The sequence below is a fragment of the Choristoneura fumiferana genome, chromosome 21 (genome assembly GCF_025370935.1).
Source record: "Choristoneura fumiferana chromosome 21, NRCan_CFum_1, whole genome shotgun sequence".
Classification (NCBI taxonomy): domain Eukaryota; kingdom Metazoa; phylum Arthropoda; class Insecta; order Lepidoptera; family Tortricidae; genus Choristoneura; species Choristoneura fumiferana.
This window is the reverse complement of record NC_133492.1, coordinates 10,541,558-10,556,036: the sequence shown is the minus strand read 5'-3', so window position 1 is coordinate 10,556,036 and position 14,479 is coordinate 10,541,558. Positions and strand designations below refer to the sequence as shown.

Here is a 14,479-nt window from a genome sequence, read left to right as displayed (position 1 = left end):
TTTGTTCAATGTAGGCTATAATAACAAGCACTTATGGTATGAATGTAGAAAAATTTACCACCGGTTCGGGAAAACCTCTGTTGAGAAGACTCTGGCAAGAAACTCAACGAGTGTAGGTACAGTTGAATTACAAAGTATAAAAATCCGATCCAGGAATATACACAAGTTTAAACTGTTCATTTGAAAAATGAAAATGAAAATGAAAATTTTATTATTACACACAAGCAATATTATTATTTATTCAATTTATATAAAGTTACTAAACTAGGTAATCTAATACAGAAATTTATCACTACCATACCTACCATGGAAATTAATTTCAAGCGTTCTTTGTGTACACACAAGTGTGTTGGTTTAATATCGCCGCGACAACAAAGTGTGAGTGTGTCATCGTACGTTTGAGAATACACTTACGTTGTTCACTGATTTAATTCAACTATATGTTTTTACTAAATTGCCCAATCTCAAAAGTGTTTTACTAAATTTCAGTAAGTATTCACGCAAGACGTGATCAATCGATTACAAGTGGCTTAGAGGGCAGTGGAGAAGAAGCTGGTAGGAGTGTCGCTGATGGACCGCAAAACAAAAGAATAGCTTCGGGATCAAAGCAAAGTCGCAGACGTGACAAAATGAGTGGCAAGCTTAAAGTGGAAGTGGGCTGGACATGTGGCCTGGAGTGAAAAGTTGTGGTGCAAGCGTCTCCTAGAGTGGAAGCCAGGGGGGGGGGGGGATAAGCGACCTCAGGGTAGACCACAAATACGGTGGGAAGACAATGTAAAAAGGTAGCTGATTCAAATTGGATCCAAAAAGCTCAATGTCGTGACGAGTGGAAAAAATTGAAGGAGGCCTACACAGAAGTTTGAGAAAGGCTGAAGAAGAAGAAAGGTATATCGGTATCTAGAAAAAAACGATATTATGTCCATCTATTGTAACTACTAGTATAATGTCACTTATAACTAGGTACAGGTACTTTTTTACGTTTTAAAAGTTGATTTTAAAAGTTGATAAAAGTCCCGACCAAAATGAATCCATATTATCTATATACATTAATCCTTATCCAAATAAATTATTTCATATTCAAGAATGTTTCAATACTTAGATCAATTTTTTAATTATTCTAAATAATTGGACATTCCATTAAAAAAATATTAGTTACGAATTAAAAAAAGCGTTCCGGCTTTGCGTGGGAAATGGAGCTGAAAAATGTTTGTGAGGTGTCCTTGTATAGAGACCTTTATATAAATTTGTGACTGTGCGAAGCCGGGGTGGGGCGCTAGTAAGTCTAGTACCTACCTAGTAGATATATTGTTAGTTTTTTTTAAAGGAGATTTAGTGTTAGTTTGATAATTAACTTATTATTATTGTATTGTCATCGGTTCTTAATAACCAATAAGTATACAGAGTTTAAATGAAATCTGACTTTTTAAAGTGGTTCAAAATCGAGTTCAAAGCAGTCGGTTACAAACAAACATATATGTAAAGCTAATAAAAGCGTTGTAAAATTGATGTAAATTGACTGATAACAATAATCTTATGCATTTTCAAATGCTGTAACGTCATAAATCTTATCATAATACTCCGGGAACTGCCTTGAAAATTTTTGATAGAAAGCTGATTCCCAGTGAATTCTTTAACACTCACCTGCAATACATTCTCGAGCAGCGTAAATATATTTTTTATTACGCCTAAACGCTGTAAGCGACATCGTGCGGATGAATATTGTTCCGCGTGTATGAAGTAAGATACAGGACTCTATTTTTTTTTCGTTTTTCGTGTCGGTTACAGCATTTGACGTACCATAAATAGCCAAAAATTGTAAAAATTACTATGCTGTCCAGAAACTTCTAAACGTCGTAGAGCAACGAGAGTTACAGCATTCGACGCAGAAAAAAAAACTGAATCGAAATATGCAATACAATTTTTTTGGTAAAGGTGTGGGTTACTGCGTTTATGCTTTCCACCGTCGATATAAGGAAGAATTAGGCCCTTTTGATCCGAACCTTGATATTTGAACCTTTTTTAAAAGACAACTAGACATTTTAGAACTTTAACCTCAAAGAATATTTGTATTTTTCTGTTTTAAGCAGAACTACATTGTTAGTTTAAAAAAAGAGAAACATGGAAATAGGCACGTTCGAAAAGACACTCCTCAGTTATCTACAAATTAAATAAATATTTTGCGAATTTTTGTCGCCAAATGTAAACTTTTCAGAAAAAAAATCTACTGTGACGTATAATTTAATTTATTGTAGTTATCCGGGCCGGGAAAGAGTGTCACCCCAGAGCAACCCCAGAGTGACAGGGACGGTCCGATACAAACTTCGAATTTTGAATTTCGGAGTAGCTCCACTCCTCAGATCCGTTATATTAGAACAAGCAAGACCAAAACCGAAGAACCAAATTTACGACTAAAGGTAACATATGTTTTCGGTCGCCTAGTTATAGAAGGAATAAAAAAAATATGATTTCCCGCAGAAGAATCATGGTACAAAATCACGTCAGTATTTGTACGAGTATTTATTATATTTTGTAAATAAATGTCACTATTAACATAACCTAAAAGTAAATGCCGTTGGCAGCAAGACCGTCTGCGAAGAATTTGTTTAACGTAATTTTTCATCCAAATCCGTTGAGCCGTATTGCGTGACATAGTAGCAAATATCCCTTCATCCAAAATTTTGCATTTATTATAGTACCTATTAGAGGATATTCGACAACATTGGTATAAAACTGGAATAAAATTCAATCAACGAAAAGCCTTAAATCTCATATTTGGAGGAAAACTTTCGCGGCAAAAACAGGATCCGTTAGCAAAGTGAGCGTACCGTAAGAGCGGATTTAATATTTCAATTTAGTGAAACCATGCGGCTGAGGATTCTCTAAGACGTAATCTCCTAGTACATTTGTTTTCACGCTCTCTAGAGGGGAACTATTTAACGTAATTGGAAAAAGATGTTTTTAATAAAATACTCCAGTTTCCGCTCCTTGCTTTGAGAATTTTAAGTAAATTCTGCGAGTTCTGAGAAAACAAGAGTACTAGAATATGGAACACTTTAATATTATAGAACTCCTTCGTCTTAAATATTTTAAGTATTATTTGAAATAGTACATTGTGTCTTAAGGGCGGTAAACAAGGAATTACGAACGAGAGTCTATTAGAAGCCCGAAGTCGAAGATTAGTAATTCTAGTAGCGCCCGTGCGACATACAATGTTTTTCATCACAGTTGCGAGTAAAATTGTATATTTGTAAAAGGAAAACTAATATTTTTCAAAAATTGCCGATACCGCTGACTACGCTCTTGGCAGCGCCAGCCTCCGCGCCGCCAGCCCCCTCCCCTCGGCGCAAGTGCCCGACTTGCGCGCGCCGCGCTCCTGCACGCCATCACACTCGTTTACCGACCTTGGGCTTCATGACAAGAAAATTAGTACGGGCAATGGCCCATTTACCGACCACGGGTTTCATGACAAGCACATTAAGGTCGAGGGTTTTATTTGGGGGGTTGCAACCAAGGTAGCCTGCATGTTTCGACACTGTTTACGAGCAAGTGTGATGAAAATGAAATGAAAATGTAACTGTAATTGACCGTCAAAAAAAAGAATATTTAGATAATTTTGTCTAATAAATACATTAAATAGTCTTTTTAATGTACAAAGATAAAGCAATAAACACAGTTGCCAAACGCTAAAATATAAAGGCGAACTTATTCCTTCAAAGGATCTCCGTCAGTCAGCCGTTGGAGGAGAGGAGCATTCAGTTAAGGACCGACAAAGAGTGAGTTTGAAAGCCAGACATACTAGAACATAAACTTACGATTAAATAGTTGTGAGAGTTGCTATTTTATTTTTCAAAGGTACATATCAAATCAATCGTCTTGAAAATCCACTTCTAAAGTTTCACCAAATAAAACTATTACGTTCCAGTGAAACTACATGTCAGGTTGTAAAAAAAAACTTACCCAAGTATCCAAACAAGCACAGCAGCGCGACAACCCACATCATGACGGTTACTATGTTTTCACATCATTAAACCATTCACCACTTTCGAACTCATCACTCGCAGTGTTTCGGCACTGAACGTTTTCCTCCCTTCACTCTTCCGGGCTCTGAGGACAATAAATACAATAATTACGTACAAACAACAAAGATCATAAATACTCCCTAACAAAAGGAAAATAAGAGAGTAAATTATAACATCGAGCAAACATATTTGACTAGGAAATAAAAATACTTAGTAATAATAGTTGAAGAGGAAAACTACGCAGAGATTCGACCCGCAGCGGCTCCGGCTCCCTTAATTCATCGTTAGCAGAAACTTTCACTAACTTATATTATCACTCACTCACAAAGAAATAAGAAGAAAAGTTATCTGTGAGCCAATTACGTAGGTAATATTGTATTTTTTCATTGGAAAGAAAATTGCGGTTATAAATACTGTAAATGGGCCGTTAAATAAAAAGGAATTACGGGACGAGTTAATTGACGTAAAATGGTATTGTTCTTTATTTATTCGTGACGGGCTGTTGTAGAATAGGTATTTGGAAGAGTAATCGTACGTAGCATCTTATCAATCCTTTCTCAATCTGATTGGTTACGCTCTAAATCAATCGAGCCAGAATTTCATCCCTTTTCAGCCGCCTCCGCCCAGGCGTGAAGGAGAATAAAAACCAGCTGGAAGCTATTTATACCCACGATGAATTGAAATATCATCTCATCTGTTTGTTAATTAAATATAATATTCGGGTACCGTTGGCATGTAAGTTGAGATTTAATTAGTTCATTTAATTAAGAACTATAACGATCCCTGGGGAAATTAGGTATCCAGTAGAAAAGCGTACTTTATGACGGTTTCCCTCGGTCCGTATGAAATATTTTATGTGACTAAAATGATCTCATAAAACTTGTAACAGCTGATTGTCAACAGTGTTACAAAATATTATTAAGTTAATGTTACATTCACAAAGCAACTAAAAAAATCTAGATGCCTTGGTATAAGGGAATGAAACTTCAAGCGTGAGGCTGAAATATTACAGGCTAATAATAATTGAAAAATGTAGCAAGGTACGGATTCGAGCACGGATGCCAGAACCATTAGTTGACTATAACACCTTGAACATCGGCTAACTGAAATGTTGAAAACGTGAAAAGATGTTACAATATTCATGCGATCTCGTAAACTCTTTGATCAAAACCAGTCTTTGAGAGCCTCCGTACGCGTTTGTGCAATCATCGCTTGAGAAGAAATCTGTATCCTGAGCTCTCCCGAGCCGCCCCGAGCCTAACACACGCTGTTCAGGAAACCTTCCCGTTTTATCACAGTAAATATCGAGAGTTCCATTCTGCAAATTCAGAGTATGAACGCAAACATTCAATTTAGGACTTCGAACGATCGATGAATAGAATGGTGATGTTATCTGACTCAATAGATGATAGTGACAACAGTATTATGGCAATTAACATTTTATTTCTATCTAATAACAGTTTAAAATAGTAATTGCGCTTTAGAGCCGTTAGTATCGTTTTGATATTAATTATTTTGCATTAAATCTAATGCGTTTCATAAATATCCGAACTATTATTCTACAATGAACCACACCGGCCGGAAAATACCTTTGAATTTCATGTGCTAAACCGAAATTAGTCAATCTAAAGCAATAAATTTTCAACGAATCGAGTTGACTAAACCTCCTGTTTAATTAAAAGTGAAATTAAAGCTTAATACAAACTGCCGACCCTCATTTCAAGGCTTGTTAAATTGCAATAGAGTTTATCCGCTACTTTAGAGATATCGGAGCCGGAGAGAGGTTTTTGTAAAAATAGTAGCCCAAAGTCGATCGTCGGAGTCCTGGCCGTAAAAATTTTACGCTTCGGAAAAAGCGCTTGTGCAATCAGAGCGGATTGTGCTGGGTATCTAAGCTAAGCTGTGCTAAGCAGCGTAGGCACGGGGAACATTCACCCCGGTTGAATCCCATTATTGATTTACAAAAAACGTTTTAGGAATGCGGAAATACGGCTCGGTAGGCCGATAATGCTGAATAATTTGAACGGAAACTTCAAAGCCAGTACAAGACGTATTGCTCGTATAAAATAACTCTTTGAAACTTGTTAGATTTTTATAAAGAGACTAGCTATCCATCCCGGCTTCGCACGGGTGTCCTAACAACCAAAACATATTTTTAGGGTTCCGGAGCCAAAATGGCAAAAACGGAACCCTTATAGTTTCGCCATATCTGTCTGTCTGTCTGTCTGTCCGTCTGTCCGCGGCTTTGCTCAGGGACTATCAATGCTAGAAAGCTGTAATTTTGCACGAATATATATGTAAACTATGCCGACAAAATGGTACAACAAAAAATTAAAAAAATATTTTTTTAGGATACCTCCCATAGACGTAGTGGGGGTGATTTTTTTTCTCATCCAACCCTATAGTGTGGGGTATCGTTGGATAGTTATTTAAAAACCATTAGGGGTTTGCTAAGACGATTTTTCCATGCAGTGATTTGTTTGCGAAATATTCAACTTTAAAGTGCAAATTTTCATTAAAATCGAGCGTTCCCCCCCTGTTAAATCTAAACCAGTAGGTGGAATTTTATAAAAAAATTCAGGATGGTAGTAAGTATATCAAACTTTCAAGGAAAACTGTAACGGCTAAGTTTGCTTGAGAATTATTAGTAGTTTATGAGTAAATAGCAGCCTAAGGTATAAAATATACCTAAACTAACAATTCAATCAATCATCAGCATCTGCTTCTCTTTACACACGCTTATGTTGAGTTGGTGAGCAAATGTGAGGTTTACTCATAACTAACATAACAAAGGGACTATTCTCCCGGGAACGAGTTAGTTTGTGTCACCATTTTACTAATAATCCTATCTTAATATTTAGCTTTATCAGAATTGAATTGACCCTTGGACCTTTCGCCCACGCGCACAAGTATGAAGCTAGTACGAGGCGAGAGATGGTTTGGAACTTCCAGGATCGGGACAATTTGATTATGAGAGTGGACGACCACACATTTATGTCGAGTTATTTACTCGAACCTTTGCTACAAATTAACCTACAAGCCGTTCACGCGATTCTCTAAGATTTCAACTCTGATTTTACAAGTGAAAAATGTGACGAGAAATGTAGAAAACAATAATATGATTAGCGCTGAAAGCTTACGTAGGAAGTTGAATTTAAAATTAATAATGAAAATTTCGACTACGATATCTGTCTGTGTACTAATGGAACTAATTGCCTAGTGCAGGTTAGCTGACATGGTCCAATTTGGATTTTATAGCTCTTATTTGGCCAGATTATTTAGAAGTTATAAATAACGAAACAACATGCAAGTAATATGCGACTTAGTTTCATTGCATGGATGGAGTTTGCAAGTGAATTGCGGGTACAAGATAGATAATATTAAGTTTTACTTTTAGTGCGGAAACTGTCATAAATCCCCTCAGTAAATAAATTTATCAAATTATGTTTTTTTTTTGCACAAATACTTACTAAAATCAACCACACAATATAAAATAACTATACTAATTGAAACGTATGAGTGGACTGTAACAAATAACTAAAAGCAAACAAAGAAATAATTTGATGAAATTAAAATATACTCGATAACCCAACCACACAACACGACGCAATAATGACAAGTAAAAAAAAAATATACAAAAAAAGAACTTTACAAAAAAATACAACAAAAAAGTACAAAACTCCAAGGAGTTTGCTACACTAATGTTAAATTATTTTTTGTACATAACCTTCCTGAATGTACCTACTACTACCAAACCGTTTAAGGGCTTCTGTGAAAAGACAATATGTATAATCGAATCAACCGCCATCCATTCACTGTTGGGTAAATGTTCCCCTATTTTTACGCCTTTTACACCCACTGCATTTATCACGACACACTGTTGCTACGTTTCATCCTGCGGCTTGATTACGGCCATTTTGGCTGCCCTAAATAACAGTGCGGCTGACATTTCTTTACTCACGTCCGGATTTTGTTGCTAGTCAGAGAATGCTGTCTGAAGTCACTTAACAATTATTTTTGAATTTGTATAAGTATTTCTGTAAATTGTGACCTCTGACTTAAATTACGACTATTAGAATATAAGTATATTTTTGAATAATAGTTATATTTTTTTCTATTTATTGTTCTCAAAGATCATACTGTCCATTGTTAAATACTTGTTACCTACTTAGTATTTTTTTTCAAAATCTGTCTTTACGTTTTTAGTTTAGAGTAGACAAAATAAACTAAGTTGATTAAAATTGCAGGTATTTTAATCCAAGGTTTTGGACAAGGCGTTAATGAGTAGGCGAGTCAGTCAAGACTTTCCTTTCTATACATATAATTAAGGAAATATTCAAAGTCAAAATATCTTTATTATATCTTAAGCAAATATCTTTATTCTAAAAATGTCCATAAGAAACCAAATCAGCTCGAGTTGAAACTTCATTTAAACGTGAACATAAGTTAATTAGGGTATCAAAAACATTTCGGCAAATCAGATTTATGAAGCCAACTTATTAATTAATAATCTTCATAATTCTGATTGATGTCGTTCCGCTATCTCATAGCGTCTTTGGCTTCATTCGGTTCACTGGAATGGTCGTTTTGTCGTATCAATGTGCGGATCTCAGCTGTCTGTCGCAGCATTAAATCATTTTGTACGTAGAGCACCAATAGGCCCAATTCAATTACTGTTAAAACTTCAGACGCGCTCAAATAAATGTCCTTTGAATAGTGTCAATGCGGCGGATATTGATATCTTGATTGGAAAACTTAGGCAGGATTAATACAATTTGGCTAGTTAGTAAATTACTCGCAGCCCTTTTCTGCTGCCAATTCGCAGGAACATTCGGATATTTAACTTCGCCAACTCAAACAAGCTAGTTTAAAAGCTTATTAGGCTGTAAAGCATAACTTTAATGTAAGCCGAAATGCCGTCGACCGCTTTTATTGTGTTTTAATACTTCAACATTTTGTTCTAATTTAAGGAGGAAGCTTGAACAATTTACTGAGTAGAGTTTCATGCGATGGTCTTATCATTTAATATTTCGTGTGAGGAATATCCTTTCCTTATTAACATCGGCAGAGGTTTCACTGATAGGTATTCTATAATTTTCATATAAGGTACTCATACGGTATATTAAATTTTACGTTAAATCAAATTACATCTAAATTAACCTAGATTACAAAAATTACATTCCCAACATCAACAAAGTTATAGTTGAATTAAAAAAAATAATAATTAACGACAGTTATGAAGACCCAGTTACACACACACACACACACACATACACACACCACACACACACACACAGTTATGAAGGGCCAGTACAGACGGACTGCATTCCAACTGCAACGTAACTGCCGACTGCCCATACATTTCAATTACAGTCAGAGGGCAGTTGTGCCAGCTACAATCGAATACGGTATTTGACAACTCCTGATTTTGTCACATCTTAATATTATTATGAAAATATTGATAAACAGATAGTGTTTAGCAAAGAGAAAATTTAAATCGGTTGAAAATTGGATTTATAGTGAATTTTTGAAAAAACTTAATGCCTGTCTCTTTCTGAAACGCTTTTCTCTATGCAGCAAGTATGGCGGTACTGGCGTGTGACGTCACATGCCAGTTTGTCTTTCTCTGTCTAATCTTGAATTTCAAACCTTTATAAATTTGTTATTTGTAAAGGTAGCTTAAAAATTGTTTTTCTATTCGATAACAGACATTGTGCAGTTTTAATTTATAAAACATATACAAAATAGTCAGATACCGTATTGCAACGAAAAATGTATGGGCAGTCGGTAGTTGCGGTTACAATGATATGAAATGCAGTCCATAGATCTGTACTGGCCAATACCTCATATGTTATAATCAGTCCAGCCGTTTAGGCTGCAGTGAGGATCGAAGAAATGGGCATATTGATATTGAAATATTGCCAATTAGTAAGTAAACACATGACTTGTATATTTTAGTATTCTCTTTATAAATCCCTTAATTTTGATACGCTACGCTCGATAGGTTTAAATAAAATAAATTTTGAAGGCTTATAGAAAAATGTTTTTATGATTCAAATGTTTTTTTGACGTATAATCTATTCTGTATTTTGGTAGAATGTATAGTATAATATAATGTAATGAATTAATCCATATACTCGTATACTGTCTGATATTTATCTTGTATTGTTGAATGTTTAATTTAAAAATTTGCGTACCACTGTTATGGTGAACTGTGATGGTCATTCATATTTCTTTTCCAAGTGTAACACCTGTAAAAATACCATAGTTCTTGCAAATAAATATTTAGACTTTGTCTTTGAAGATTCACAATTTGGCGCCAAAAAACCGGCATTTTGATTTTTTAAGAATGTCATGTACCCAGTTTCATTTGAGTCATCAAGACTTATCGTAAAAATTATGTTGTTACACTAGGTGATTTAAAGTTATTCCGTATATTTCACCAAATGGTGTGGTTTATCATAATCAACATCACACCGCCTTCAGGCACCAACTTCAAATTGGTATATATACGTCCCACTCTCCTGCTACTTACTAGTCCTTCTTAGAACTAAAGAGCTTTAGTTCCCGAGCGGTTCCAGTTTAACACAAAGAAACATTATTTGCTCACCTACAGCGTAAAACAAATGAAATTCTTATACACCCAACATTGAAATATTACACAAAAACGTTTCCTGACTATGTAACACTTTAGCTGATGGAGGTATCAACAGTGAAATGTGGCATAGAGTGATGATGCCTTCCAACTAGCATTATTGAATCCCGGGAAGGGCAGACAAGAATAGAATCCTTTGGGAAAACTTATATCTCGGATAAAGTAATATGAACGAAGGTTAGATTCGAAACAAAATATAATTGCGCAAGGTGTAACTAAGGTATAACATCTAGTTTAGAGTCAATGTTGTGATGTGCATAATACTACGAAACTGATTAAAAAATATTAACCAATTTTTGAAGATACCGCCATAAACATGTATAGTTAGTGATGTGCATAGAAACGTCCTGAAAAGTCTGTTTCTTTTGCAAGGTGGTATAATTTTTCTGGGTTATATAACCGGGAAATGTAAAATGCGAGCAAAAACGGTAGAAATGACGTATGACAACCAGCATTTCAATGTATTTTGCTCGCATTTTACTAACCCCGGAAACTTATTAAAAACTTCGTTCTTTGGGTCAATAAAACCAAAGAAAGTTTATAATATGTAAAAGTACATAAAAAACTTAAAATTAACAGATAACAAGAGGAACTGTGTGTCAAATTTCCAACCGTACTGGGCCCGCTTGGGAACTACGGCCCAGATCCAGTCCTGTACCTGTGTGTAGTGGGACGTGTATAGGCTGGCATGATGATGCGGATAACAAAGACGAACAGATGTAAATGAGATCCTTTCAAAGATCAAAGCTATTCTAGTTAACCTTTGACCGACTGACAGGACATCAGAAACAAGTTTGCTTGTGTTACTACAAGCAATAGTTAAAAGAACTGGAATCTAAAATGAACCTAAATAAATAGGTAAAGCTTTTCAATATGCATAACTATACACACATACGTATATACATAACTGTACATACATAATAGGGAAATTTTAGTAGGTACTGTTTTGGTACGGAACCAAGACCGGACAAGAACAACGTTTTATGACTAGGCCCCCGCATTTTCTGAAAGCAATAAATTACTAGGTTTAATTTTATGCGTAAGGACATAACAATGGAATACAGGTATTCCATCGCTAGGTCTAGCGATTTTGTCTACAGGTATAAGGTTACTATATTTAGTAGGTATGTTTGTACACTCCAAGACGTCAAAATATCTCTAGTATACAACTTTACGCCAGTAACCATAAGGTCGATGCATACATATTATATTATTATTGGACGCTTTGGTTATATAGATATTTATGCCATTGGCTGTACATAAAGTAATTCTTTTCTTACGCTACAAGTTTCACACTAGGATGATTATGATTACTATTGATTACATATTTAAACGTGATTTTGTCTTTCCAGGATGGTTGGTGGGTAATTACATTAAAAAAGTCTCGTGTGATCTCTACAAAAAAAGGGGCGATATTTGAAAAAAAGACAAGCTGACTAAAAATTAGTTAAATACATATTCCGAAACTATCATTGATAGACAATGGGTTACAAATAGACAAGCACTAATAATAGAAAACTAAACAATCTATCAAATCTATTAAGTAAATAATTATTTATTGGTAAGTACTTACAACGGAAACAAGATAACTTTTTTAATTTCTATCCCGCAAAAGTTTCGTACACTTTTCACGGTTGAACACTAACTTAAAAACAAGCGAAGATCAACGCCTGTTTTAATTAACAGTTCAATTTTTTCTCGTCAATGACGCACGTGTTCTTAATTTATTTTTTTAATCGTGAGTTCGAACAGTCGAGTTTTGCATTTGGAACGGGCACATAGCGTCTCTCGTTCGGACGGAGCGCAGCCGGCGAACAGACTGGGGCCCCGCGGACCAACCCGCCACTGCGCATGACACAACCTTGTATTTTATATTTTGACATACCACGCCACCCTGCCTGTGACATTCCGCGGTAAAACCTACTCGTAAATTATTCAATTTTATTCACTTATCTGCACCCTGTGTGGGTTATGACAGGGGTTATAGTGTGATTCTTCGTCTTTATTGCATGTAACTAAAATATATCGTTTCTTGCGTTCCACCTGAAACTTTTATTCTTTGCATCTGCCACAAAAAACTATTCCGGAAAATAAATACTTAGGTACTTATACATAAGAACCAGGGTTCACAAAAAATTAACGCTTAAGTAATTGACGCATTAGTGAATTTTTCGATTACCCAACCAAACGTAATAAAGCAAATACGACCGTGGCGCAATCGTCGCGCCATAAGCTGATAGAAAATAAAGCGGCCGACGGAAGGTTGCGATCGGTTTTGGCAGTGTGCCCACGCCCCTAGCTTATTCCATCTCGACCATGTTAAAACTAAAATCTAACTATCGGAATGGCTTTCGGCTTAGTGTTATCCCGGCCTCCAATAACTAAACTATATGTAACTATTCATGGTATAACAGTACAAAAAAATCGAAAGTACGGAAATACTTCTAGCAGATCAGCAAAAATTTATCTCATAACTATTTAAGATAGTCCACTACAAAAAAATTAAGCATAATGATACAAATTAAAATAAATTTAAATTATTAATATAAATTAATTAAACGTATTTGTACTTTTATGATTTCTTCCTAATTATACTCGTACCTAAATTAGTACATATCGAAAGTCCAGTAAAGTAAAGCTGGTACTGGGAATCGAATTCATCATTCAAAGGAAGACCAGCGCCGTTCGCAAGACCGGCAGATTGCTGATTTGGGACCATTTCGTGACATGCATACTTAACTATTTTTTATTTTATTTTATTTTTATTATTGTTGTTGTTTTTTAGAACAATATGGCGCTGTCCATTGGAGGACAATTTTGCCAGTGTCTAGTAGGTTTTGCCGTTGTACGGTAAAAAATTCTAGAAAACGAAATATGAGACGTAATGGTGGATGAACGATGACAGCGCGAATTCTATTTTTATTATTATTCTTATCCGTGTCACGTCACTTCATGTCATGTCACGAATAAATGTTTTCTATCTTTCTTTCTTTCTTTCATTCCGTTATACTTACCTTCTACATCATGTGGTGGTTGCACCAAAAATGTAGGTACATTTGTTTCGTTATAATTTTCACTTTTAATAAAACAACATGGGAATCGCTTTCTATCTGTAAAATTCACCGGGGATGCTCTTTTGGCCGTCAATTATGTGTTCCTGGGGAAAAATGAGAAGGTACTATATTTTCGTAACTTTCGAGTGACACGTTTATGCAAAACAGTATTACCAAGAAGCCAAAAGGGCCTTCGAGACGAGATACGGTTTGTGCAAAATTAAACAGTTTGCTGGTCCATGGCGCGGCAAACGACGAGCCTCTAAGTAGCATACATTTATTCCACTCTCGTCGCTCGGTGCACCTGTTAAATCTGACGAAAATATTTCAACTGGAATTTATTTCTCGTGTAGGTACTTTTAACGAAATGGCCACAGAATAAGCAATAGTAGGTACAAGTAATAACGTAAATAAATAAGAAATAAAATATTACAGAAGGAAAAGACGCCGAGACCTACAGAGGCCCTAAAAACGTTGCTACATAATTATCGTCTGTTATATGTATATTGGACGATTATAAGTTGATTTCATAAAACTCCACCTTAATGTCTCGGAGAAAGTAGCGAATACTTAAATATTCATAAAACTTTAAAGCAGTAGTAAAGTTGTCGCAGACGTCCGTCTGTGCCTCGTGATAAATTTGTTTGGTTTATATTTGCTTTGTTAAACGAAAGTACTTAAATGTAAATGAACGATCTCAACAGAGATGTCAACTTCCAAAGCGTTCGTGGAGTTTTGAAGTGTTAAAGTTA

The 14,479-nt window shown here is 35.4% G+C and overlaps 1 protein-coding gene across 1 annotated transcript in view; it reads right to left on the bottom strand.

Moving 5' to 3' along the window:
* The window catches only part of LOC141439486 (protein CEPU-1-like), a 79,504-nt gene extending 67,023 nt beyond the window's left edge, over positions 1-12,481 (bottom strand). Inside the window, exons 1-2 of the mRNA XM_074103763.1 lie at positions 12,248-12,481; positions 3,958-4,104 (exon numbers count right to left, since the gene is read on the bottom strand). Of these exons, the coding sequence (XP_073959864.1) occupies positions 3,958-4,000 (43 nt within the window). The 5' untranslated portion in view covers positions 4,001-4,104; positions 12,248-12,481. The remainder of the gene's footprint in view (positions 1-3,957; positions 4,105-12,247) is intronic.
* Positions 12,482-14,479: the final 1,998 nt, after the last annotated feature.